General features: G+C 36.0%; 9 protein-coding genes and 1 long non-coding RNA gene across 18 annotated transcripts in view; 6 read left to right on the forward strand and 4 right to left on the reverse strand.

The window, feature by feature from the left end:
- The window catches only part of LOC145733513 (NADH dehydrogenase [ubiquinone] 1 alpha subcomplex assembly factor 3), a 35,124-nt gene that overhangs the window by 7,625 nt on the left and 4,209 nt on the right, over positions 1 to 23,290 (forward strand). The gene's annotated exons all lie outside the window — the stretch shown is intronic.
- LOC145733495 (EF-hand domain-containing family member C2-like) lies at positions 261 to 3,364 on the forward strand. Its single transcript, XM_081986347.1, has 14 exons — positions 261 to 398; positions 455 to 631; positions 687 to 837; positions 889 to 1,190; positions 1,252 to 1,424; positions 1,481 to 1,635; positions 1,689 to 1,959; positions 2,013 to 2,155; positions 2,207 to 2,403; positions 2,461 to 2,585; positions 2,639 to 2,752; positions 2,804 to 2,983; positions 3,036 to 3,138; positions 3,188 to 3,364. The coding sequence occupies exons 1-14, from the start codon at positions 342 to 344 to the stop codon at positions 3,344 to 3,346; spliced, it is 2,307 nt and encodes a 768-aa protein (XP_081842473.1). The 5' UTR covers positions 261 to 341; the 3' UTR covers positions 3,347 to 3,364.
- Positions 3,339 to 4,939, reverse strand: LOC145733508 (succinate dehydrogenase [ubiquinone] iron-sulfur subunit-like). Of its 2 annotated transcripts, none has more exons than XM_081986370.1 (6): positions 4,808 to 4,939; positions 4,314 to 4,477; positions 4,115 to 4,258; positions 3,865 to 4,057; positions 3,566 to 3,805; positions 3,339 to 3,508 (listed from the first exon to the last, which is right to left on the reverse strand). In XM_081986370.1, exons 2-6 carry the CDS (start codon positions 4,340 to 4,342, stop codon positions 3,380 to 3,382), a joined length of 735 nt encoding a protein of 244 aa, XP_081842496.1. In that variant the 5' UTR covers positions 4,343 to 4,477; positions 4,808 to 4,939; the 3' UTR covers positions 3,339 to 3,379. The 2 variants fall into 2 exon arrangements, with proteins under 2 accessions (XP_081842496.1, XP_081842495.1); XM_081986369.1 differs by lacking the exon at positions 4,808 to 4,939 and adding an exon at positions 4,533 to 4,685.
- Positions 4,910 to 6,461, forward strand: LOC145733504 (1,5-anhydro-D-fructose reductase-like). Its single transcript, XM_081986363.1, has 6 exons — positions 4,910 to 5,140; positions 5,224 to 5,426; positions 5,490 to 5,646; positions 5,702 to 5,949; positions 6,003 to 6,254; positions 6,346 to 6,461. The coding sequence occupies exons 1-6, from the start codon at positions 5,063 to 5,065 to the stop codon at positions 6,416 to 6,418; spliced, it is 1,011 nt and encodes a 336-aa protein (XP_081842489.1). The 5' UTR covers positions 4,910 to 5,062; the 3' UTR covers positions 6,419 to 6,461.
- On the forward strand, positions 6,770 to 8,014 carry LOC145733510 (chymotrypsin-2-like). Its single transcript, XM_081986372.1, has 5 exons — positions 6,770 to 6,928; positions 6,989 to 7,175; positions 7,232 to 7,375; positions 7,431 to 7,639; positions 7,706 to 8,014. The coding sequence occupies exons 1-5, from the start codon at positions 6,883 to 6,885 to the stop codon at positions 7,972 to 7,974; spliced, it is 855 nt and encodes a 284-aa protein (XP_081842498.1). The 5' UTR covers positions 6,770 to 6,882; the 3' UTR covers positions 7,975 to 8,014.
- Serinc (serine incorporator TMS1) lies at positions 9,320 to 12,967 on the reverse strand. Of its 4 annotated transcripts, none has more exons than XM_081986359.1 (8): positions 12,777 to 12,967; positions 12,212 to 12,567; positions 11,762 to 12,056; positions 11,519 to 11,708; positions 11,281 to 11,463; positions 10,343 to 10,381; positions 9,981 to 10,122; positions 9,320 to 9,897 (listed from the first exon to the last, which is right to left on the reverse strand). In XM_081986359.1, the coding sequence occupies exons 1-8, from the start codon at positions 12,810 to 12,812 to the stop codon at positions 9,762 to 9,764; spliced, it is 1,377 nt and encodes a 458-aa protein (XP_081842485.1). In that variant the 5' UTR covers positions 12,813 to 12,967; the 3' UTR covers positions 9,320 to 9,761. The 4 variants fall into 4 exon arrangements, with proteins under 4 accessions (XP_081842485.1, XP_081842484.1, XP_081842487.1 ...); XM_081986358.1 differs by having other exon boundaries at positions 9,981 to 10,143; XM_081986361.1 differs by lacking the exon at positions 10,343 to 10,381.
- Positions 13,090 to 14,928, forward strand: Orc2 (origin recognition complex subunit 2). Its single transcript, XM_081986357.1, has one exon. It carries the CDS (start codon positions 13,238 to 13,240, stop codon positions 14,768 to 14,770), a length of 1,533 nt encoding a protein of 510 aa, XP_081842483.1. The 5' UTR covers positions 13,090 to 13,237; the 3' UTR covers positions 14,771 to 14,928.
- Positions 15,607 to 19,503, forward strand: akirin. Its single transcript, XM_081986377.1, has 4 exons — positions 15,607 to 16,074; positions 17,042 to 17,205; positions 17,951 to 18,113; positions 18,174 to 19,503. Exons 1-4 carry the CDS (start codon positions 15,846 to 15,848, stop codon positions 18,182 to 18,184), a joined length of 567 nt encoding a protein of 188 aa, XP_081842503.1. The 5' UTR covers positions 15,607 to 15,845; the 3' UTR covers positions 18,185 to 19,503.
- LOC145733518 (uncharacterized) lies at positions 15,898 to 17,152 on the reverse strand. The gene is made up of 2 exons (XR_014179223.1): positions 16,222 to 17,152; positions 15,898 to 16,123 (listed from the first exon to the last, which is right to left on the reverse strand). It is a non-coding gene; the product is annotated as an uncharacterized LOC145733518 (long non-coding RNA).
- On the reverse strand, positions 19,988 to 23,196 carry LOC145733497 (uncharacterized). 5 transcript variants are annotated; one of them, XM_081986350.1, is made up of 8 exons: positions 23,064 to 23,196; positions 22,499 to 22,707; positions 22,232 to 22,398; positions 22,057 to 22,175; positions 21,842 to 22,005; positions 21,550 to 21,787; positions 21,037 to 21,369; positions 19,988 to 20,982 (listed from the first exon to the last, which is right to left on the reverse strand). In XM_081986350.1, the coding sequence occupies exons 2-8, from the start codon at positions 22,673 to 22,675 to the stop codon at positions 20,117 to 20,119; spliced, it is 2,064 nt and encodes a 687-aa protein (XP_081842476.1). In that variant the 5' UTR covers positions 22,676 to 22,707; positions 23,064 to 23,196; the 3' UTR covers positions 19,988 to 20,116. The 5 variants fall into 5 exon arrangements, with proteins under 5 accessions (XP_081842476.1, XP_081842479.1, XP_081842475.1 ...); XM_081986353.1 differs by lacking the exon at positions 23,064 to 23,196 and adding an exon at positions 22,793 to 23,057 and having other exon boundaries at positions 22,063 to 22,175; XM_081986349.1 differs by lacking the exon at positions 23,064 to 23,196 and adding an exon at positions 22,793 to 23,057.

The raw sequence follows: 23,290 nt of genomic DNA on the forward strand, positions 1-23,290 counted from the left end.
AGTAATAAGCCGCTTATTATTTTACTGTGTGCTCTGACGTCACTAGATTGCCATAGTACTGTAAGTAGTTAATGCAACTAAAGTAGTAAAAGCTAGAGCAACATGAAAATTAGTAAGATCTACATTAAATTGTGAAAATACAGAATCACTTCTCAATTACATGAAACCTGGAAATGGTGAATATTCCCCAAATAAACGGAAAGGTGATCATAATAAGAAAATTGAGACTTGTTGAAAGTGGTTGATAAGGACAACCTTGTCATATTGACAAAACTATCTACACTTTTCCTGCTATTGCATTAAAGTATTTTCACAATTTAACTGCAATTAGATTTTTCAACATGTCGGTCCGGTGTCCTGATCTCCCCTTCTTACCAGGGTTTACCTTCAATTCCAACGTAAGCGCTTCAAGCTGCCAGTAATCACCAAGTAATGAATTCAATTTTGTCTTTAGATAGGGAAGCAAAACTTCCACTTGAACCCCATATTTGGGTTCATAGGAACTGGCAATCGGGCTCTTATCGAAAAAGTGAAACCTAATATGTTCGGTCCTTTATCGGATAAATTTCCTTCGATTTATCCCAGAGGACAATCCGTGGAACTTCCAGGTTGGATAGCGTTTGATAAGCAGGTACTTCTTGCAATATATTTGTAAATTAGCAGGAATTTGTATAGTAGTTTTGTAGATATTGGCTTTTGACGGTTTCTTCCAAGAAACCTTGCAGGAAGTCCGCGGGTCGCCTTTCCAGGTGCGGAACGTAAAAATTTATTACTTTCTCGAAGACGGTACCGTACAAGTGGTTGAGCCTAAAGTAGAAAACAGTGGAATATCTCAGGGTAAGACAAACAAATCAATATGAAGAATCAGTAGATTAATGTAAATTGAAGGAACATTAATTTCACGCCAACGTATCCGTTTACCTCCTCCTATGGACGCGAATTTCTACGACATCATCGACTTCAACATCGGAAGAGAAGTGGAGCTGTACGGAAGAGTTTTTAAAATTACTGACTGCGACAAGTTTACTAGAACTTTTCTGAACCGGTGTGGAATTTCGGTACCCGATCCTATAGTCACCCCTGCTGATCCATACACAGAATTAAGAACCCACGATAAAGATGCGTACCAACCAAAGAAACCCAACAGAACCAAAGATAGTTTAGGAAAGTTTCTGGAAAATGATCGAAAAGTTAGTATTACAGCAAGGAACATAGTTTTGTTCGTGAGCTAAAACAAATTGCATCATCAAGGTCCTTCACTTTACTGCATACTGGGACGACGAAAACACAGAACACGGCTACGTACACCTTTTAGAGCTCCGATACTACTTAGCAGACGACACAATCGAAATTAAGGAACTCCAGTCGGAAGCCGGTGGAGAACCTGGATTTATGTTTCTCAAACGTGGTAAACTCCCAAAGCGGTACTGCAACATAAGTAACATCCCTATCAATTATAGTTTCAAACGTGTTTTTACAGATATAAGGAGTTGCCGTCAGTTGGAAGTAATTCAAATTATACCATTTTAAACGTGTTGGGTTCAACTTTGAGCAACAGACGCTATATTGTGGATCCTTTGGATTGTGGCCGTGAGAACACTGAATATTATTCCGAAGAAGATTTAAGTATTGGAGGTGGGTGCTTACATTATCTGAATTTTTGTCCTGAAGTTGTCTGCTACTTCCAGGTGTGGTGAATTGTTACGGAAGAAAATTGCTTCTGACCGATTGTGACGCTTTTACGAAAGAATACTACGCCACTAAATATGGAATCAGCGAGTTCAACCCTTTGCCTATCCCACTCAAAAATAAGAAAACAGTCATTATTGCACAACCCAAAGAACGAGAGTTGCCACCATGGAATGGTTTCGGTACATACGAAGATTCTGCCCAGAACTGCATGACTGTTGAGCCTAAAGCACCCCACAAAGACTTTAAAAAATTCCTACTGTACGATCGGTCAGTTTACACCACTCAAATCCTAAACAATAATGGACTAATTAGTATAGCAGGACAGGTTTAGACAGTCACATTCTGCGCTTCAAAGCTAGAATGGTATCAAAAACCCCAGAAAACTGCACTCGAAACTTTATCATCAGTTACTACCTAACCGATGACTCTTTAGCAGTTTTTGAAGTTGCTGAAAGAAACTCTGGTAAGTTTTCCTGTTGTTTATGTCTTGCAGGCTTTAATACCAAACATACAGGGTTTAATACCTCAACATTTGCTGCTAGAAGTCAGGTACAACTACCAGGACAAAAAATTTATACCAGCAAACCTCCAGTTTGCTACACTCCTCAACACATGTTTATCGGAGCCACACTGTTCATCAACGGATTTAAGTTTGTGCTGACTGATGCTGATGAGTATGCTTTGAGGTATATGGAGGTGAATTGCGGTCTGGTGAGCCATACATCATAACTGTATTGAATCCCAATTAAAAGCATTCATTTTACTCAGTTTCCTAAAGCAAACTTGAAAAGAATTATGGAAAAAGTACGGGAAAAACTACGACCAATTTACAAAGATTTCGTAGCTGAAAACATTCCTAAAGAGTCTGCTGTAATCAGTTACTCACATTTGAGGTATTAAATTAAGTGTGTCCCTGAATATATAAAGAGAGTAAAGTGTTACATAGGGAAAAACTATGCAAAATAATGGGTGAAGACTTCACTGAACACGAGATGATAACCATAGCAAGAGGTTTTTCAGCCAGTTGTTACAATCCTAGGTTTGATAGAGCCAAAATAAGGTAAGAATAGTGGCCGTTGATTCTGCATAACTAAATCTGAATTCACTATAGGGCCGTTACCTTAACTGAACTGAAGAGATCCTTATGGGATGACATAGAGCGTCTTCGAGAGTATTTCCTGCAAACTGATCAATTCAAGACTGGCAAACTTACCAAAAAGGAATGTTACACTGTCCTTAAAGGAGCCAGACTGCCTTTGGACAATGAACTTCTGGAAAAAATCCTTGAAGTGTATGTTAAACACCCTCAAAATATTAAATTTGCAAATTGTAATGTTGTATAGAATGACCAAGGATGAAGAGTGTAAAATAGCCTATGAGGAGATTCTTCAATTCATCGATCGAAACATTTGCCCACCTCCGGATGAATTGCCAATAAACGTCAAGGTATTCAAGTTTTGTTTTAGGGAATAGTTGTATATTTTTGGATTTTCAGAACGAACTGTGGTGGGGTTCTGAACCACACCCAGAAGCTGGTCGTCTCATAGATTGGTGCGCTTTCAATAAGTATCTAGACTTGGAGTCAACATTCAGAGACACTATAGAGCCAGACTCAATCAAAGCCCTAGAAAACCAGTCAAAAAATCCACAATAAAAAATTGAATTTATTAAATTGTGTCCGTGTTTTCTAACAAGGATGTCTGGAACCTTTAATAGGGTCTGATTTGATTACTCCCTCCATTTCAGGCTTCTTTTTCTTGCTCCAGCCTGCCATTAGTTTGCGCAGTTGGGCAATAGCCAATCCAGGTTTTAAGTTCTGTAATCATAGCAACATTTTTTCAATTTTTACAATTTACAATAAAACTCAACGCACCTTTGGACAACAATTAGTACAGTTATTAATTTGATGACATCGAAAAACCGAATAAAAATTTCTCAACTCATCCAATCTGCTTTTGGTACCTTGATCTCTAGAGTCAATTACCCATCTGTATGCATTCAAAAGGGCTGCAGGTCCCAGGAAATCGTTGGGTTCTTTAGAATGGCCGTGCCACCAGTATTCAGGACAAGAAGTGGAGCAACAAGCGCATAAAATACATTCCGCAAAACCGTCCTTAATTTTTTAAATTTTAATTAATAATAGTTAAATGGAAATGTGGAAAAATAACCTACTAGTTTCTCACGATCCTTCATACTTTGCAAATGATACTCGTCTCCCTCATCAAATTTTTCCTCGTCCCTAATTAAATAGGGTCGAATTCTCCGGTGCTGATGCAGGAAACGAGACAGGTCAACCACAAGGTCTTTAACCACGTACATATGGGGTAAAGGGTGAATTTTGATTTTTCGAAATGCACTGATTTTCCTACAATTTTAAATTTTACTGTGTGGGTTTTGTTTAGTTTTGGTGAAGAGATATTACTGTAGACACGCAAGTCTGTTTACACCGTTGATGTTCATACCACAAGAACCACAAATTCCTTCCCTGCACGATCTTCTAAAAGTGAGGGAACTGTCTTGCTCTAGTTTGATTTTTTCTAGGGCGTGCAAAACCATAGGACCGCAACTGATGGTTAGTTATTATAATATCACATTAAAAATGAGAAAAATTGAGCACCTACTCATTCACATCCACTATATACTCCTGCATGTGAGGTTTGCTGCCATGTTGTCCCTCAGGGTTGTAACGAGAGATTTTAAATTTTTTAAAGTTGGTGGGTTTCTTTTCGACTTTTTTTTCTTTAGGCTTTTCCGCTTTGGTCTGAGTAGAATACAGTCTGACGACCTGAAACACATTATAGAGTCAACCTAAAAGGATGAATGATTCGAGTAACATTTACAATTTTCTTATCATAGAGTCGTAGAATGTGTTTCAACATTATGAAGGTGTCAACATGTCAAAAGGAAAAGCACTCAGAAGTGTCAATAAAATAATCGATTTGATTACCTAAAAGGTAAGGATGGTAAGGTTATTGTGATTGGTCAAATCAAGCTGAAAGATGCTTTTCCTCGACCAATCATAAACTACGAACAGTGCTGTGATTTACGCAATAACTGCACATGTGGTAAATTAATGTCATACCTGCAATCATTCTGAGTAGCCATCATCACTTACCTAAACACGAAGGTGACTACATCAGTAAGATAATTCCAGTTTCAAGTGTCAGTAATCACACACAATTTATAGTTTCAACGCATATAGTACTTTCAAGTTGTATTAAAATAACTTCAAACAACAAAATTTGAAGTGCCTCCACATTTAATAAAATGATCAAATTTTGTTATCTCAAGAGGATTTTATAAAGTTTATTTTTTACTAACTACCTGAGTTAGATCTGGGTGATTATTTCAACTCGACAACATCAAGCAAATGGTAGTAAAGATGGCTGTGCCAACATTCAGTCTTCGAGGTGGTTACAAAATCCCAGTCGTCGGTTTTGGCACTGCAGTAAGTATTTTTTATAGTTACATCAAAATTATTCACCAAGTTATCAGTATAACACACCCATTGTAACATATTTTTTGTTATAGGGTAAAGTTACTGATGATAACCTGGAAGTGGCACTGGAAACAGCCCTAAAAAATGGGTACAGACACTTTGACACTGCTTACATATACGAAAACGAAGAAACCATCGGTAAAGTATTGAAGAAATGGATTTCTGAAGGAAGGGTGCAAAGAGAGGAACTGTTTATAGTCACTAAATTGCCATTTTTCGCTAATACACCTGAAAAGTACTGAGATTATCGAAACTGGTTTATTACAACAGTATAGTTCATCAAGCATTCAATTTTTAGAGTTGAAGCCTGCCTTAAAGAATCCTTGCAGCGACTACAGTTAGACTATGTTGATCTGTATTTAATACATTTTCCAGTTTGGTTAGAACCTACAGATCCGGAGAATAAATTCGGCAGCTTAAAGTCACACCCTACAGACTTAGTAGCACTATGGAAAGTACGGTCATTGCACGAATACAGCCAAACCAGGGAAAAAAACATTTTTATTGCAGAAAATGGAAGAACAAGTGGACTCCAAACTGACCCGAAGTATTGGAGTGTCAAATTTCAATGCAGTTCAGATCACAAAAATCCTGAAAAACTGCAGAATTAAGCCGGACGCTTTGCAAATTGAAGTGAACATTTACTTGCAGAACCACAAATTGGTAAAATTTGCCCAGGACAATGGAATCGTGGTGGTGGCTTACTCTCCTTTAGGAGCACCAGGGCGGATAACTTATGCTAAAGAAGCCGGTTTAATGTAAATTAATCTACCATGCAGTGGTTTCATCAGTTAATAGTACCTTAATTCAGGTCAAATCTGCAAGAAGATCCTGCAGTAGTAAAAATTGCAGCCAAATACCACAAAACTGCCTGCCAAGTAATGTTAAAGTACTTGCTACAGCGCAACATTGTAATTATACCAAAAAGCTACACGCCTAGTAGGATTGTAGAAAACATTGATTTGTTTGATTTTGTCCTTAACGAAATTGATCTTAAAATTCTGAAAGGATTGGACGTTGGTGAAAGAGCCCGTATTGGATTTTCGTCTCCGGGACTTGACAGGTAATTGACAAGTTTTTTCTATCATTGGTCAAAAAAAGCAGCTTTCGGCTTTCTTGACCAGTCACAAAAACTAAACTGATTTTATTTACAGCCACCGAAAACATCCGGAATGGCCATTTTGGACCAGAGAACCTTATTACGCCCAACCCAATGGATTTTTCTAAAAAATACTACAATAAATCATATTATCTATTTATTTGAAGAAAACTTTTGTTTTTTTTAAAGCCACCCAGAAGGGCATGGCAAAGACTCCTCTTAACAACCCATTAAATCATTAAGTAAGCCTAGATTAGATGAAGTAAGTTTAAAAAAGCAGGTTTTATTAGTGAATAAAGAGATTAATTAATAGGTCACACTCTTTTTCTGGTTATCATCAGATTCGTATAGTTTGTAGCCAGACAATTATTATTTTAAAATATTATCTTATTGGATAAGACTTTCCGAATGATTTATCGCAACAACTTATTTATACAATAATCCATTTTGCCACTTTAAATGTTGAAAAGTAATTATTTTAGTAAGTTACAGATTAGGAGACAGATTAAACGTTTTAATCCTGTTAAATGTTGGTATATAAACTGGATGTAATTCTTATTTGAGCTCACACGCACGCTACGTCATAGGAAAAATGAGGATTGTTTTAGTGTTTAGTGCTTTGCTAGCAACAGCCTTGGGTAAGTATTAAAAATTCGTAGAAGTTCAAAGAGTACTGTGACATCTGTGGTATCATATAGGTCATCCCGGCTCAATTGTCTTCAAAGCACAAAATTTTCCTTCGGATCCAGCCCCAATTAGTGACACTCGTATAGTTGGTGGTTTCAACGCCGAAAGAAATCAATTTCCCTACATAGCCTCTCTTCAAAGACTAGCGGCCAGTGGATCGTTCTCCCACATTTGCGGGGGAAGCATCGTCTCTCCAAAGTACTTTTCCATCGGGGCCAAACCACTTTTTGCTAAAAAAAATATCATCTTTTCAGTTGGGTTTTCACAGCAGCTCACTGCACACCTTTGGGACCAGTCTACAGAATCGTAGCTGGTATTCTTCTACAAAACGATCAAGGTGTCCCCGGCCAACAAATCATTGATGTTGTTGAAATATTCAATCATCCAGGTTATCCAGGGTAAGACAATTTACATAAGTGTGGGAGTAGTTTCAATGCAAAATAAATATTCTAGAAACAACGTTGTAGCACCTGATGACGTCTCTCTAGTTCGCTTAGCCACTAGTTTGGTCTACGCGGAAAACGTTCAACCAATCAGAATTCCACCTCAAGGATACATTGCACGTGGTCCTGCCGTTTTGTCCGGATGGGGTATAACCATACCTAATGGTGCCATCCCCAATAACTTGCAGTTTGCTGATCTTCCTTTGATCCCAGAAGAAGGTTTGCATCACCGATCTATTGCCAATTGAAATTTGAAATCGATTATTATTATTTGACAATTATCAGAATGCAACAGCATCCTCGACGGATTCTTGGGGGCTTCCGGAAACCCCTTTGATGTTGACAGGAACGTCTGCACCGGATTGACTAATCCCGGCCAATCAGCTTGCAGTGGTGATAGTGGTGGTCCCCTTTCTCAGGATGGAATTGTTATTGGTGTTGTTTCATGGGTTCTAGTTCCTTGTGGACTACACAATTCTCCATCTGTGTACGGTAAAGCTTCCGCTTACTCCGACTGGGTGGTAGAAATTACCGGAGGAGAAGTTACTCCTTAATTTTAAAACTGACGAAAATAAATAAATGAAATATGGTATAGTGGCAGTTTTTTTTAATCAGTGGTTAAAAATACATTTAAGAAAAAGTTGAAAACTGAAGAATTTTAATAGTACAATAAAAACTCCAGTGCGTAGATACCCAAAGTAATCAAAGCCGAACATTCCAAGCCAATTAGGTTCAAATTAATATCGAAACAACCGGCTGCACTGACTGAAACATGTTTAGACTGTATTTGATCGTGAAGTTGCAGAAAAGCTGTTGGGATTTGAATGTCGTCTACTTTACAAAACTGTAAATATTTGCTGATATTGTTAAAACAAGCTTTCTTGCATTTGTTTATCTCCAAGTCGATTTTATGCCCAACAGTTGCCAAATACAAAGTATCAACCTAGAAAGGTTATATTTTAGTTAGTTGCTTTATTCAAAGAAATAAGTGTGTTTTATTACCACAATTACTACAAATATAGTAACAAAAACCGTAACGGCTTGAATAAAGTATGGATATTTACTCTCGATAATTGCTCTATGTACGGTGTAGTCCACAGTAAGAACAATACAAAACAACTTCAACACTATCAAATACACGATTGACGTTATCAAAATGGCTCCAAAATGTCCGTTTATCTGTTCAATGCTCTTACACAAAGTGTTATACCTCATCGCTATAGAATGTGTACGCTTCACTAGTTCCTTTCTCAACTGTGCACTCATATCATTTATATCCATGTGGTTCAAATTATGGCTTAGTGCAGACAATCTGTTTGAAATACCATCGAGGATTTGAACATAATTGTACAGAATAAAACTAAAAAGTAAAAATTCAAAATCTTGCATCCAATCGTATTTGTAGTAGCTCCAGCCGTATATGAACACTTTCATGAAACAATTGTGACACGCGACTGTTATTACTAAAAAAACGTACAACAAACTGATGATCCTGGATTTACGTTTTGCTTCAATGTCTTCGGTTAACTCCTTTAATGGTTCAATGAACTTATTGATTGAAATTCCATTGAAAATTGTCATGCTAGTTGCAATACATATTGTCAAGAGAGTTCGAGTTGTAGCGTCAATTATGTAGATTGTAGGCATAACTTGTTTCGGTGAGTAAATCTCTACGTACAATCCGTAACATGAGTAAATGTTGCTCAAAAATATTATGATTGTAAAAACCAATTTTAAGCATATCACGATGACTGAGCACATGGTGTACAACTGAGCTATAACGTTATTTGATTAATTGCAAACACATTAATATGTCTATTAATTATGAATGTATTAGGGTCGGAACGTTTAAGTAATTACTAGTATTGAATTGTTTACGGGTAATACACACCACCAAAATGAACTCTTTCAATATACTTTTATTATAGCTGATTCAAAATCAGTATCACAAACATTTAATATTACCGCAATACAGTGTGGCATACGAACTATAAGGTTAAGAAGATATTAAAATACGAGGAAGCAGAGAATGTTATTATAAACTCTTCAAGTCATTACTACTGTTTGAATATTATAAAGTGTTTTGCGGTATTATAAAAATATCTAACTAACTCTACATAGTTGAATATTATAAGTCAAAATTTGTTGAATGAATATTTTTATATTACGCAAAAATTGACGCGATTAAAGCCAAGTCTACATGTGCAGAAATTGCGTAAATCTCAACACACTGGCTAGTTTGTTCTAGCTTTCTCTGACCAAACACAAACTACAAACAGTGCTTTGATTTATGCACATTTTACACACAAAGACTTACCATAAAGGTTATAAAACATGAAATTTAGAATTCCCTGTCTGGTAGTAGAACAGGAGCCAGCAAAGACCAAGCATACAAAGCCAAACACAACCAACTAGAAATCTCCTTAACCCACATAGATGCGGCGTTGTAATGAAATTCTTCCAAATTGGAGTTGGGCCTGAAAAAATCAGTTTTTTTTTAACCAACTGTCATTAATTGACCCTCAACCAATTTTAGGTTAAAAAAACAAACATTACTTACTTGTACCAGTTAGTTAAAGTCATCATAACGTAAAGTGTGGCCAAAGCAAACATGACGTGGAAGAAACTCCAGCTGTACGCCACTGATTCTTCCTCATTGTCCCAAACTTTCTTTCCAGTGCCGCTTTCTCCACCATCGTTACCTGAGATAGGAGTATAGGCAGCTTCACATTAAGGGAATAAACAAAAAACGAAAGAAAAAACTAAATTAATTTAAAAGAATCAAAATGTGGAAGTAACCAAGGCATTATGGTGAAACAAATCTATTTAGTCTAAAAACAGTGGCAGTCTTCACTGTTAATTAAAACACACAGTGACCCAAATACAAACCTTAACTTAAATAAACTTCTAAAAAAAACATACCTTCATTCATGACTAGATTGTCGCTCCCCGATCCTCTTACTACACAAAAGATGTGGTACATTAGAATGTTACTTATGCAATAAATTGTAAATGCAACTAAACTCATCCACATGTATTATCTATAGTCTGTTCAATGACTTCTGACTGATTAAAAGATTTTCAGTCATAATCAGGAGCCTCTGGCTTAGAACACTGTGAACACTGGTAGTCTTTAGAAAGTTTGCGGTATTATTTTGAGAGCTCTGGCACTTCCAAAATGGTTCTATCCGCATCTGACAATTTAAAACAATTCTTGGAAGGTTTAAGACACTTGTAGCGACCTCTGGCACCTTTTAGAAGGTTGTCAGTATCACTTAGAGGTCTCTGGCAGATTCAAAATGATCATAGAGGCCTCTGACAATTTAAAACAAGTCTGGGAAGGTTTAACATACTTTTAAACGCCTCTGGCAATATTAAGAAGGTTGTCAGTAGCACTTATATCTCTGGCAGATTTAAAATGATCCTAGAGACCTCTAACAATTTAGAACATGTCTGGGGAGGTTTAAGACACTTTTAGAAGCCTTTGGCACTTTCTAGAAGATTTGCAGTATTATTTAAAAAGCTGGCACTTCCAAAATGCTTCTAGAGGCATCTGACAATTTAAAACAATTCTTGAAAGGTTGAAGACACTTGTAAACAGTAGTTAACAAAAGACAAGAAGTCACTGAACAGAGACTACATTAGTAAGCTTTGTCATTATTACACCAACAAAATTTGACACAAAAAAGCTTGAAGTAGTTTATGACAATTAAAAAATTCACTACATAATGCCATGGCTCTAAAAAATCCCCATGCAAAAGCCTAAATTAACATATTTTCTTATGAACACCAGACACAACAAAAAATCATTATAAGCAACATGTGGCATGCAAATAAAAGGTTCAAGTAACAATATTTACCTGCACCATTATCATGGGTCAGCATATTCTCTGACATAGTCAATTTCGAGGATTTGCTAGCAGATCTCAATGAAGAATACAGTACACAACACATCCAAATAATCAATCCAATTATATCAAAGTTGTTGCTGCCAGACTTTGTATGTCCACCAAAAATTCCCCATAAACCTGGGTTGCACTCCTCTGAAAATTTTAAATAAATTCAAACCTAAGTTAAGTGAGTTAAAAGAAAACTCACTTGGAGAATTTGAAACAGCAGACCAAGTCAAGTAAGTCACATAGAGAGTGACAACTGAGGATTGTAATAATCCAGATCTAGGCAATTTCTCTTGCACTGCCGGCAAAATCGACAAAACGCTGACAATCACTGAGAATATTAAATTGATGGAGATAAAGAACTTGTTCAAATTGCAAGAAGACTCTTCTGACTGCAAAGTTTACACATTTAATAAGGATTCAATTGTAATACTTAATATCATACTGTAGTGAAAAACACATAAAGCAGAACCACCCCAGCAATGCTAATGGCATAGCAAAGCAAAGTGACACCAACTAAGGCATAGTACCATCCTTTGGACTCAGTTTCTTCATAGTTGCCCACCCAAGCCTCTGCCCAGGAATGGGCAAAGTCAATGATCAAAATCAATTGAATTAAAATGAACAGGAAACCACCAATAATGCCAAACCACATCCAGGTTATGCCAAAAGTGCCCTCAGGGATAAAGAAGGCACCAATTATACCACCAATAACTATGAGGTATTTTAGACCCCAAAATCTACAATAAATAATTTTGAAAGTTAATTTTAGCTAAAGGCTTAAAAATTGTTCTGGTTTTATTTAAGTGTCTAAGTGCTGTCTTTTCTGCCCTATTTTCTTTATAGAAAGTTGAAAAACTACTAAATCACAAGGACAATATCCAAAATGTGTTACCCATTTTGAATTCCAGCTCTTGGATCTCTTGAGGACTTCACTCCAACCATCATCAAAGCAAACAAAGCAAAGAAACAGGTCAATATAAAACAAATCCTGTACACAGCCAAGTATCCTACAGCTTCCTCACAATTGATAATAATTGATTCTGGTACAAATTCAGTGCTGGTGCTGTTCTGACAGAATGGCACCTTCCTCAAAGCATTTTGTAAACCGGGGGCCAGGGTGATGCAGGCAACTATAGTGCCCACCAGTAGCATTAGAGCATACATGATCCTGGAGGATGTGGAGTTTTTGCATGAGGGACATGCTGAGCAACATAGGGAGCAGGCAGCACTTCCACAGCAACAGGCTAGCTATAAAAAATTATTTGAATAAACATTTCTGGTTTATATGGTTAAAACAACATATGACCTCAACCAGTCTTAAATAAAATCCAACTTTCTAATAAGATTTTTTGCGTTGAAGTGCATATTTCCGCGTGTTTAATTACAGCAACAATAAATACTTTACATTAGCCAGTCATCTCGGTAGCAAACAAATCTTGATAAAAATCTAAATTTACCTGTGCTGCAGAACAAAGACCTAGAACGGCACCCATTTTAAAATGGTTGCGGTTTTACTAATGACTTTTCAGTTGATCGATAAAACACCACAAATTCAAAAAGAACCACTACGGTATAAATTAAAAACTGATAATATTAATTTGGAAAAACTCTTTAAAATGTAAAATTTTTATTTACCACCCAGCACAATCAAAACAAAACCTCCATTAAAGAAGACTGACACTATTGACAGCTGAAAAATGTCCAGTTTGACAATTGACAAAGTAAATTATTTGAGCTGTCATTTGTGTTACCTTAACCTCATTTTTTAAATTTAAAAGAGTAAACACCACAAATTTTTGCCGGGAAAACCACACAAAAAAAACATAGTCCAGATAGCCCTTGTCCTTGAATTGCCTGTTGTTATTCTGAAACTTTTGTGCAGTTTTTTAGAAATTATCTTTAACTAGTATTAAACAAAATGGCGGAATCCAGTAACGGTGCTGTAAGAAGATCATCAAGACCACCCAAACCCAGTCTGAAAGCTGTAGAATCCCAAAACGTTTCCAAGTTTGAAAAATCCGGTTTTGTAATGCCGTTGTGTAGCAGTGACGAAGATGCGGAAAATATCGCCCTCATTGATCTCTGCACCCCCGAAAAACCCAAGTTATTGCATGAAGATGAACTGGTAAAAGGTGAAGACTTGTTTTCCTTCCAGAAACGTAAACAACAGGCCAGTTTAGCTCAGAAACTGCAAGCTATAAAAACTCCACAAGCAGTACGTACAGAAATGAAAAATGGACTGAATGCAGTTTTTGAAGACAGTGGAAGTGAGTATGAGTTATCTGAAGAAGAGGATAGTTCAGAAACTCAAAGTAGTGACTCAGATAGTGAAAGTACTGTGGATGAAAGGAAAGGAAAGAAGCCAAACGTCAAGTCCCTACACTTGGAGAATGTTAAAGTTTCTAGAAGTGGCAGAACCATTAAACCCAACAACAAATACACTATATCATCTGAAGACTATTTTGTCAACTCTGGATCAAATAAAGACCAAACTTCAAACAACACACTAGATAAACTGGAAACACCCAGATTACCCCAGTATGAACTGCACAGATTGCTCTCAAAGAAGACTGTTTCTAAAGAACACACAACTTCCTTGAAACAGTTATTTGATGACAACAAAAAACAATTTGTAAAATGGATATTTACTCTAAAGCAAAACTATTCTATACTGCTTTATGGACTTGGCTCAAAAGAAAGTTTATTATCAAGCTTCCATAAAGAGCACCTACAAGACAAGCCTGTGATCGTTGTAAATGGATTTTTTCCATCTTTAACCATAAAACACATACTAGATGCCATTAGTCAGGAACTACTTGAAATAAAAGAATCTCCCTCCAATTTAAATGAAGCTGTAGAAATGATAATTGAGGAAACCAACAAAACCTCTGGAATTTACTTGTTGATCAATAATATTGAGGCCATAAAAGGGGTTAAAATTCAAGGCTTACTATCAACATTAGCCAGTGCTCCAAAAATTCATTTAGTGGCAACCATTGATCATATTAATGGCCCCCTGATATGGGACCATGAAAAACTCAGCAAATTCAAATTCACTTGGTGGGATGTGACTTCATTTCTACCTTATCAACATGAAACTGAATGCCAAATGAATTTGCTGACACAGCAAGATAGTGCTTTAGCAATGTCCTCCTTAAAAAATGTCTTTTTGTCTTTAACACAAAACTCAAAGGAAATTTATTTGAAAGTGGCCAGATACCAGCTGGAAAATCATGGAAAATTTTACCAAGGTATGGCCTTTAAGCATTTGTATCTGGCTTGTAGAGAAGAGTTTTTGGTCAGTTCGGATTTGGCACTTCGGGCTCAATTAACTGAGTTTACCGACCATAAAATGATCAAAAGCAAACGTTGCGCCGAAAGTGGTACTGAATATTTAGTTATTCCTATTGCAACAAAATTGTTACAAAAGTTTGTTGAAGAAAATAGTTAAAGTTATGGTAGGATTTGTATGTTTGTTAAATTATTTAGAAAAGCAGAATTCTTAAGTAAGTAAGTAAGGCTGAGTTTACCTAACTTCTTAATTCTTTATTGTTAATACTTATTTTGTATTTCTTAATCGTTAATTCTTTATTAAAAAATCTTTATGCAGATTATTTAATTCTTAAAAATTATGACTAGTACTAGTACAGAATGAAATTTGATTTGGGGTCCGGCCTATTAATCGGAAACGAAAAATTGAAGGGCTGTATGCTACTTTGGTTAGTGATATGCTCAAATTGGAGTGGGACCAAGACCAATTTTTTATTATTAGTTGGTTCCCAACTGAAGAAAGATCCTAAAAAGTTGAATAATCTAAATATCCTAATCGGAATAAACAATCACACACCCAAAAAGTTAATAATCATTTTCATCAACTTAATCCTTAAAAGGAAAAGGGTACGTTAAAGCTGCAATAAATGTCCTAAAAATTGCGCTAGTTGAATAGAAAATTATTCATTTAAACAAGAGAAGGAGTAACATTACTTCGATGGTCATTTATTATGATACTGAATATTTCCGGATTGAGAACTCATCTTTATTTACCGTACACATTTCTCATCTCTATCCACCTTCTAATTGGACGTTATCAGGTATTTTAGTCAACAACAAAACCTGCTGTCCTTTGTTCAATGTTTTAACTCGATTTCTCGAAACTGGCCGAATAAAACTTAGTTATCGACTTAGAGAGTATCGATAATTAAGAATGCATTCTAGTTTTTAATCATGATTTCGCATGCGCTAAATCATCCCCACCACGCGTTAAATTTCATCTGTTTCCGAAACTGTCAGTTTTGTGTTTGTTCTTTTGTCAGTTCTGTCTACACGGGCTTTTCGCCATTTTGGCTGCTTTAAAAACCACTGGATTTGTGAAAATCATCGTTATTACTGCAGCCTTTTGAAAAATTTCCATTTCGACAAAGAGAAACGCTCGTTGGCTTTTGCCGTGGTCGATCAATTTCGACGAGAAGTGTAGGAGCCACATTTCCGTTTGACTTGACCGTTGTTGATCTTACCGAAAACTAAAAATGGCGTGTGCAACTTTGAAGAGAACTTTCGATTGGGATTCGGTCTTGGGGGGCGGCCGACCGGCGAAAAGGAGGCGCTGCGCCCCATTCTGCACCAGTCCCACGCAAAAAGACAAGTACGGCGATCGGTCGCCACCCGGTAGTCCATCGTCGGGCCCCATGTGCAGTTCTTCCCAAACTGGCCAGCCTTCACTTTTTCCAGATGTACTCACCTCGAAATTCACTCCAGGTAGGTCTCAACTTATTTTTAATTTAAATTATTTTGTCCTATTATTAGCCTAAAAAAGTACAATTGTATGATGAATATCATGTTACCTTTCATGCTTAATTTTGACATTTTTATGGGCACATAATACAAAGTGGTCAGATATCTTACCAAAAATAGTTTATGTGGATTTCTTGCTTAGTTTATCTAATTATCTTAAATGTTCTCTAACATAAGAAGTATTAAATTGTTTCAGCTTTGATGATAAGGTTACTGTATTGGCATTTTGCTAGCTGGATCATAGAATTCTATCCAAACAAGGCAAACACATGATTAACTGTGCTTCCCAGACTAAGCATTCAGATAAACCTCTATTTTTATTTTAAGCAATTAAATAAAGAATAATTTGAGTGGAATTGCCATTGTACTTACCATTTTATTTTTAGGGTAGTAATATCCAATTGCAGTAATTGCACCAACATCTTTAAGGCAAGTTTAAGCTGAGTTCTGAATGTGACAAATAAAACATAAAATGTCACAGTCCAAACCACTGCCCTAAAAAATATTGGTGTAATTGGCCACTAGTCCAAACCAAGTCTAGAGCTTGGAGCTTAATTTATAGAAAGATTTTCTGAAGTAAATTTGCTTGTCAGAATAATAAAATATTATTGTGATAAAATTATAACTGTGTTCATCTTTGCTTAATGCAGATTTTTGATAGAATTGAATAATGGAAAATTCAATTCTGACAGCAGTCCTAAAATGCAATTTTGGCAACAGTTAGGGGCCTTAAAATTGGTTTTCAGTTCACTTTCCATAAAAATTCAAAGAGCACTTTTAAGCAGATACTGTGGTATTCAATTCATTTTAACTGATGGTATGTTCACATGTGAAGCATTTGCACCAATCACAAACTAGGTTAGGTTAGACATGTTTCTGCTTAAAAATCTTATTTAAAAATAAATTTTTGATTGGTAAATGTTTATTGCAGAATACATGGCTGCAAACATTAAGGCCGAGCTGAAACGAATTCAACGACGCAAGCAGCTCCAATACAGAATGGACAGGATGGATAATTCAGACAGCAGTGGCAGTGAAGGGGTTGGTGACGTGTCTCCATCACGTTCTGATAAGCCTTTGTTCACTTTCAAACAGGTAATAAATTTTTAATTATTCCTATCCACTACCAAAATTCTTGGAAGAAACTGTAGAGGTCCTTTGGTGGTCACACTTTGGCATTTTTTATTACTGAAAATATCAAAATTACAAAAACTAAATCAATAAATTCAAATTACAGCTGGAAAAAAAAATCAGAAAAGTGTCAACAAACACATAACACTTACTATAAAACGGTAACTATATACCATGATAACAAATTGTTGAAAAATTAGCTATTATACATTTTTACAGGGTGAAAGAAAGTATAGTTTCTTTGGAGAAAAATGGCATATTTTGTATCTTCCTACAAATATTTGTACAACTTAAAATCTATGATCTTAAACACTCACTCTGGAACTATGTACTTCTTTAACTCATATTTTTTATCCCTCAACTGTTATAGGACTAATTAAAAAATTATCCGAAAAACGCACAAATTTAACAATAAACACATTTTAAAACGGTATTACAGGAAAAAGTTATTAGGATTGCCAATTGGAAAAAACAGTAAAGTTTTAAATTTAACTTGACACTGACTTTCAAATTAATGACAGCTCTCATTGTTAGAGTTCTCATTGTTATAATTTTCATTCTCATTTCATTTTCATCTCTAGCGAGAAACATTCACGATTTTAAAAATTTGTAAATATAAAACAGTTTACATGTAATAGAATAGGAATGACAATCATTATGTCATTGTCACTATCCTATGGGCGAGATTTAGCATTAAGTTGTTATACAGGTGGGATTAATTTGCGAGAGAATGCTGAGAGAGCGCGAATCAGAGATCAGAGAAGAGTATGATAATGTGTTGACATCAAAGCTTGCTGAACAATATGACGCCTTTGTTAAGTTTACCTACGACCAAATCCAGAGGAACTACAGTAGTCAGACTGCACCAAGCTGTAAGTATTTAGTTATACATACTGTAGTCACAGGAAATCAAACAATAACAACTATTGCAGATCTATCTTAAGATGTACTCAACAATCTAATTTAGCGCAATTTTGTGCTCGCCTAGATCCGTATTATATACACGTCGTTTATACATTCAATATGCAATGCAGTTGATCCCAGAAGTACGCAGTCGCATTTCGAGATGCCTTAGATCATATACCTTAATAATTTAAAATCATTGCTGGCATAATGTAAATATTATAAACTATTTTTTAGTTTGTAATTGTCTTATTATATAGGAATTGAAGGGTTTAATATATTTGTTATTTCCCGATAAATGTAAATACGATTCTCTTTTTTTTAGCAGCAGCTGTTTCAGCTCTAGCTAAACATTTAAAAAGGTACAATACGGAAATGAGTGTTTTGGTGTGATTTTAATATCACACAAAAACACCATAAAACAGAAAACTGTCACTCTAATGAATTAAAACTAAGAGAAACATTTTAGTAGCTTCAGAATGGGTTGGTCTGTTTTCAGTTCAGCAATTTGATTGACAAGGTAACAAAATTTGAGCATTATTATCGATTTTAGTAAACTTTTAGTGAAGGAGTTTGTAAGTACATAAACTCGTTCATTCAAAGTTCTAGTATTCTCCCACATAAAAACTCGAACTACTCCAACATGTCTGTCCCTAACGGACTCTAAACTAGGTATAGTAACATAGCTGTAGGGTTTTATTTGTTAAAACCTCTTAATAAGACAAACATGACTGAATAGTTGGTCTTTTAAAGTCAAGATTTCTGTTAACTTGCAATATTTGCAGCTTATAACTAACCCTGTATCTGCCTATTCAACTTATTGCCATACAAAGTTTATTTTGTGATTTAGTCAGTTTTTTTGTATCCAGAGAGTGAATCAACTCATCAATATTTTAATTTTTTTATTGTTGTATTAAAGCTTGACTGAAGAACTTTATTATGGTTAGGAGTGTAGTGTGTGCGACATTACCTACGTACGCATATATTGTTAGGAATCTTAGTTACGTGATAAATTTGATAAATTCTCGTAATCACCTCGGATTTAAATGACATAATATATTAAATAGATGTATTTTGTAAGACTTTGCTATGTAATTACTCTATATAGTATATGTGAAGGAAGCGTTTTGTTATTTTACCCAATTCGTCGTCTTTACCCAATAATATAAGTTGTACAATTTTTGTTTAAGTACACATACATCCTTAGAGTTAGTTTTCTTTGGGAGATTTGGTTTTGTTTCTTGGTTTTTGTTTCTCTATTCTCACTCTAAAACCGCCACCTTTTTAGTTTTAAATTAATTACGTACATTATTCTATTATGTTTCGTATTCTTTAATTTAATAAAAGGGCTATTAAGTATTTGTGTATTGCTATCCAGATTGTAAACTATTTGAATAAACCGAACATTTAAATCTACGTTATTCCAACCGTTGTATCGGCTGAGCTTTGGTTACCGATAACCGTACTGAATTCTATTGGATCAAATTCAGCCGATTAGTGATACTGCTACTCCTATTGGCCTTTCAAGGTAAGAGATACTCCCTCTGGTGATCAGTTTTGGACATTCCAGCTGGCATTTCTCCGTTTGTTTACATTGATTTTGGTTAGAAATTTAGCAATGGTTTCATAAATAATTAGGTCTGTTGGTAGAGGCAATTTCAAAGGTTTCCAACTGAAAATCGGAAATTGTTGGCTTTTATTGGTTGAATGTTCACGTGACATTGACATTTTAAGGGTAATAATGGCCAAGAGACCGTTAAGTGACGTAATATCCGTTCTGCTCACTGACACATTTAAATTTGTATACTTGTTTTACTGAAAAAGGGGTAAGTAAAAGTAGGAATTCTTAGTAGACAGTTCGTTTTTAATATCACAAGTATAAAAATTATATAACAATAACATTAACAATTCAAAATATATAACAATGCCTTTATAATCGTACCAGCTAAAACTGCAAAGACCAGTTCGAAACTTAGGGATCAAAACTTAATAAATATTCCTTTAACTGATTGGGTAAGTTTAACTTATTTATATACAAACCGGGACGTCGATCTAAGCAATTATGAATTTTAACTCTGCATATTTGCTTTAAAGACCTGGGCCTACTATACAACTCTCGAATAATATAGGTTAAAGGTTCGGTCATTTTTCCCGGGACCAAACTTAACTGTTGAGTGTGTAAAATCTTTAAACATTCAAATAAAGGTTTATGGTGCATTACCAAGTAGAGTAACATGATTATCTTGGAGAAAGTCATGTTAGGGTCCATTATGAGATTCTCTTTACGAGACACCAACATTATGTAGTAGTATAATATGTAGTTTTTCGTTTTCCATACGCTCTGCGAGTGTACCGAGTGGATTTTTATTGCTTCCGACATGCTCAAGATCAAATCAGGATTAGCCCCGTACTGAACTAACGTTAAAGTTAAATCGTACACGTAGTGGATATCCTTACAATCGCGCACGTTCTGAATCATATCCATGCAGGATTGCAATATATGTTGGGTGCGAGTGCTCACTTTTACGTTAGGATCCAGTCCGTGGGTGAGCAAAAGGATGAGAAGATTTTTGATAAACTCGAAATTGATTTGTTTCTGAACATCACAGTTTAAAGTTATATTTTCAGATACCGCAAAAACTAAGACGTGAAGGGGGGTTAGGTTGGCGCGGTAGCTACAGTTTGGGTTGGCACCGTGTTCTAGAAGAATCCGAATACAATTTAAATAGCACACCTTCATATTATGAGTAAAGTGGTGCAGGGGATCTTTGTTGATTAAAGGAACTAGACAGACCATTAAAGGCACTGAACCATCGCGTCCCACTTCGTTCGGATTCCCTGCAACATAATAACAGTAATTGTAATGATTAATAACAATTTTTGTAAGATTACCTCCTTCATGCAGCAACATGTTAAGTAACTCATAGCATACATCCCAATCTCTCACGTGCCTCAACACGCACGCCACTGCCGAGTTGCCAGTGTGATTGATTGACATTTTGGCACCAGTTTGGATAAGATAACGCACCAAATGGAGCACATCCCATTTATTCCATTTGTCGTATCCGTATTGAGCTTCTTCAAGGGCATAGCGCACTATTAGAGCGTGTAGCGGAGTATTGCCCAAACTATCAGGCGCGTTGATTAACTCTTTACATCCGTTGTCCAGTAACAGTCGTATCGTTGCTATTGTGTCTTCAGCAGACTTGTGGGCAACTAAGAGAACTAGAAAAACAACCTATTTAATAGAATTTTCATATTTTTTAAATTACATGCATACAAGTGATGTTTTTGGGGATGGAAGTGTTATGACAACAGGAAAATTGTGATTCCAGCCAAATTAGGTTATTTTTTAACTTCTGTAGGGAAAAAATAAGTTTATGTGTAATGTAACCACAAACTTACCAACATGTAACAAAGTCATTTGTTGAGTACAAGTTCGCACCGTAGTATCAGCACCGGCATCAATCAGTAACTCTAAAAATTTGAGGTCATTCGAGGCCGCATAATGAATGGGATAGTATTCATCTTTTAAAATATGAATCTCTTCAGTCCGTTCCTGAACCAAGTATTCAGTACAATTCCAAGCTTTACGTTCGCAAGCAGAGTGCAACAAAGGTTTCCTGGTCCTAAATATTCCATTCTACACGCAGAGATAAATGTAAAAATGTCTGAGATAATGTGTAATAGAAGCTACCCAAGGATCCTCAGTGCGTTGTGCTAGCATTATTAATGTGTTAACTTGATCCCCATCAAGGGCATAATAAATAGCAGACTGTAGTTTGCTGGGTGGCCGATTATCTCTGGTTTCCCTTTCCATGCAGTTGACTTCTTGAATTGAGGTACTTGGAATTGAAGCACCTGAACAGAACAATACTCAAAAACAAACCAGTCAAACTGTGGGACACATACATTTACAATATTTTCCCCTTTCTTCACAATTACTACTGTGAGGACCAGGCCAGCACATTCTGGCTTCCAAATCAATTTTAGCGCCATGTTTAAGCAAAAGTTCAACACATTCCTCATGACTAAAATAATTAAATGTCAAGCAATTTAGTTTCATATTTTCTATGGTCATATATACCCTTTTAAACAAGCAATATGCAAGGGTAAACTGCAAGGAAAACGGTTGACATCTGCTGCACTATGCCTTGCCAACAACCACCTAACTAAGTCCACATTATTGGCACCCACACATTTTTGCAACAAATTATAACCACTTTCATCATGAATTGCTAAGATATTTTCGTTCTGTAATGTTTCATATATTAGAAATTGAGAGAGTGATGGTTTGGGTAGGAGATCAATAGAGGGTACCATAAACTAGCAATTTCTGGGTTAACCCACTGACCTTTGGTATTTGCAGTAGTAATCCCTCTAATCTTTGCACCCCAATCTTGGGGTTGGCAGTGAGGGCATCGAAGATTGTTTGAATCTTTTGCCTGGTGGAGTCTGATACTTTGTGGCCATGTCCATTAGTCAGTAGTGCACTTCCTGATTGGAACACTTGGCTAACAGATCCACCCATTTCAGTGCTGATTTATCCTCTCCATGGTAATTCTGAGAAAATAATATACTTATTGCATTGCATGAACTGGAACAGCTACAGATAATTTGACACTTCAAACAATAAAAGCAACTCTACCTTTAAGTTATATTTTAAATAAAGCAGCCCTATCTTCAGTTTCAATAAACAAGGTAAACAAGCAAAAAGCTACAAATTAAAGGCTAATCAATGACCACAGGTTGCACCAAAAGGGGGGTCTCCAGAACGGAACCGGACACTAACCAAAGCACCCACAGAAGCATAAAACGACTTAAAAAAGATAAAACGCAAAACACTGGACTGTTAAGGAAAGTTTTGTTATCTTTTACGTTAAAAACAATTTTAACACTACATTTACGCAAACACTTACGTCTATTCCCTCCGGACCCCGCAGGCCCCCGGAAATTGATTGACGCAACTTTGGCAAAGCAGGAAAAGTATTCGATCGAAACTAAAGTTATAGTTAGAGACCATTAATCACGTGACACCCTCTTTAATGGCGTAGTGGCAGTCACGTGCGCTACTTTCTTATTTTATACTGGATCGATTTAAAAATCGATAATCGCGTCCTGCGTAGTTAATAGTAATGTCTGTGCA

Source organism: Ips typographus, linkage group LG9 (assembly GCF_016097725.1).
Source record: "Ips typographus isolate SLU linkage group LG9, UJ_Ityp_2.0, whole genome shotgun sequence".
Lineage (NCBI taxonomy): Eukaryota > Metazoa > Arthropoda > Insecta > Coleoptera > Curculionidae > Ips > Ips typographus.

Coding starts and splice junctions, on each gene's coding strand:
- LOC145733495 (XM_081986347.1), top strand. CDS start 342: ATGTCGGTCCGGTGTCCTGATCTCCCCTTCTTACCAGGGTTTACCTTC. Junction 399..454: donor GGTTTACCTTCAATTCCAAC/GTAAGCGCTTCA, acceptor TTTTGTCTTTAG/ATAGGGAAGCAAAACTTCCA. Junction 1,960..2,012: donor AAATTCCTACTGTACGATCG/GTCAGTTTACAC, acceptor TTAGTATAGCAG/GACAGGTTTAGACAGTCACA.
- LOC145733508 (XM_081986369.1), bottom strand. CDS start 4,571: ATGTTGAAACACATTCTACGACTCTATGATAAGAAAATT. Junction 3,806..3,864: donor TGAAGGATCGTGAGAAACTA/GTAGGTTATTTT, acceptor TAAAAAATTAAG/GACGGTTTTGCGGAATGTAT. Junction 3,509..3,565: donor GTACTAATTGTTGTCCAAAG/GTGCGTTGAGTT, acceptor CTATGATTACAG/AACTTAAAACCTGGATTGGC.
- LOC145733504 (XM_081986363.1), top strand. CDS start 5,063: ATGGTAGTAAAGATGGCTGTGCCAACATTCAGTCTTCGAGGTGGTTAC. Junction 5,427..5,489: donor TTCGCTAATACACCTGAAAA/GTACTGAGATTA, acceptor TTCAATTTTTAG/AGTTGAAGCCTGCCTTAAAG. Junction 6,255..6,345: donor TCGTCTCCGGGACTTGACAG/GTAATTGACAAG, acceptor TTTTATTTACAG/CCACCGAAAACATCCGGAAT.
- LOC145733510 (XM_081986372.1), top strand. CDS start 6,883: ATGAGGATTGTTTTAGTGTTTAGTGCTTTGCTAGCAACAGCCTTGG. Junction 7,176..7,231: donor GGAAGCATCGTCTCTCCAAA/GTACTTTTCCAT, acceptor TCATCTTTTCAG/TTGGGTTTTCACAGCAGCTC. Junction 7,376..7,430: donor AATCATCCAGGTTATCCAGG/GTAAGACAATTT, acceptor TAAATATTCTAG/AAACAACGTTGTAGCACCTG.
- Serinc (XM_081986358.1), bottom strand. CDS start 12,812: ATGGGTGCCGTTCTAGGTCTTTGTTCTGCAGCACAG. Junction 12,057..12,211: donor AGAGCTGGAATTCAAAATGG/GTAACACATTTT, acceptor TATTTATTGTAG/ATTTTGGGGTCTAAAATACC. Junction 10,382..11,280: donor GACCCATGATAATGGTGCAG/GTAAATATTGTT, acceptor TCTTTTGTGTAG/TAAGAGGATCGGGGAGCGAC.
- Orc2 (XM_081986357.1), top strand. CDS start 13,238: ATGGCGGAATCCAGTAACGGTGCTGTAAGAAGATCATCAAGACCACCC.
- akirin (XM_081986377.1), top strand. CDS start 15,846: ATGGCGTGTGCAACTTTGAAGAGAACTTTCGATTGGGATTCGGTCTTG. Junction 16,075..17,041: donor CACCTCGAAATTCACTCCAG/GTAGGTCTCAAC, acceptor TGTTTATTGCAG/AATACATGGCTGCAAACATT. Junction 17,206..17,950: donor CTTTGTTCACTTTCAAACAG/GTAATAAATTTT, acceptor GTTGTTATACAG/GTGGGATTAATTTGCGAGAG.
- LOC145733497 (XM_081986350.1), bottom strand. CDS start 22,675: ATGGGTGGATCTGTTAGCCAAGTGTTCCAATCAGGAAGTGCACTACTG. Junction 22,399..22,498: donor TACTACTGCAAATACCAAAG/GTCAGTGGGTTA, acceptor GAAACATTACAG/AACGAAAATATCTTAGCAAT. Junction 21,788..21,841: donor AACGCACTGAGGATCCTTGG/GTAGCTTCTATT, acceptor CTCTGCGTGTAG/AATGGAATATTTAGGACCAG.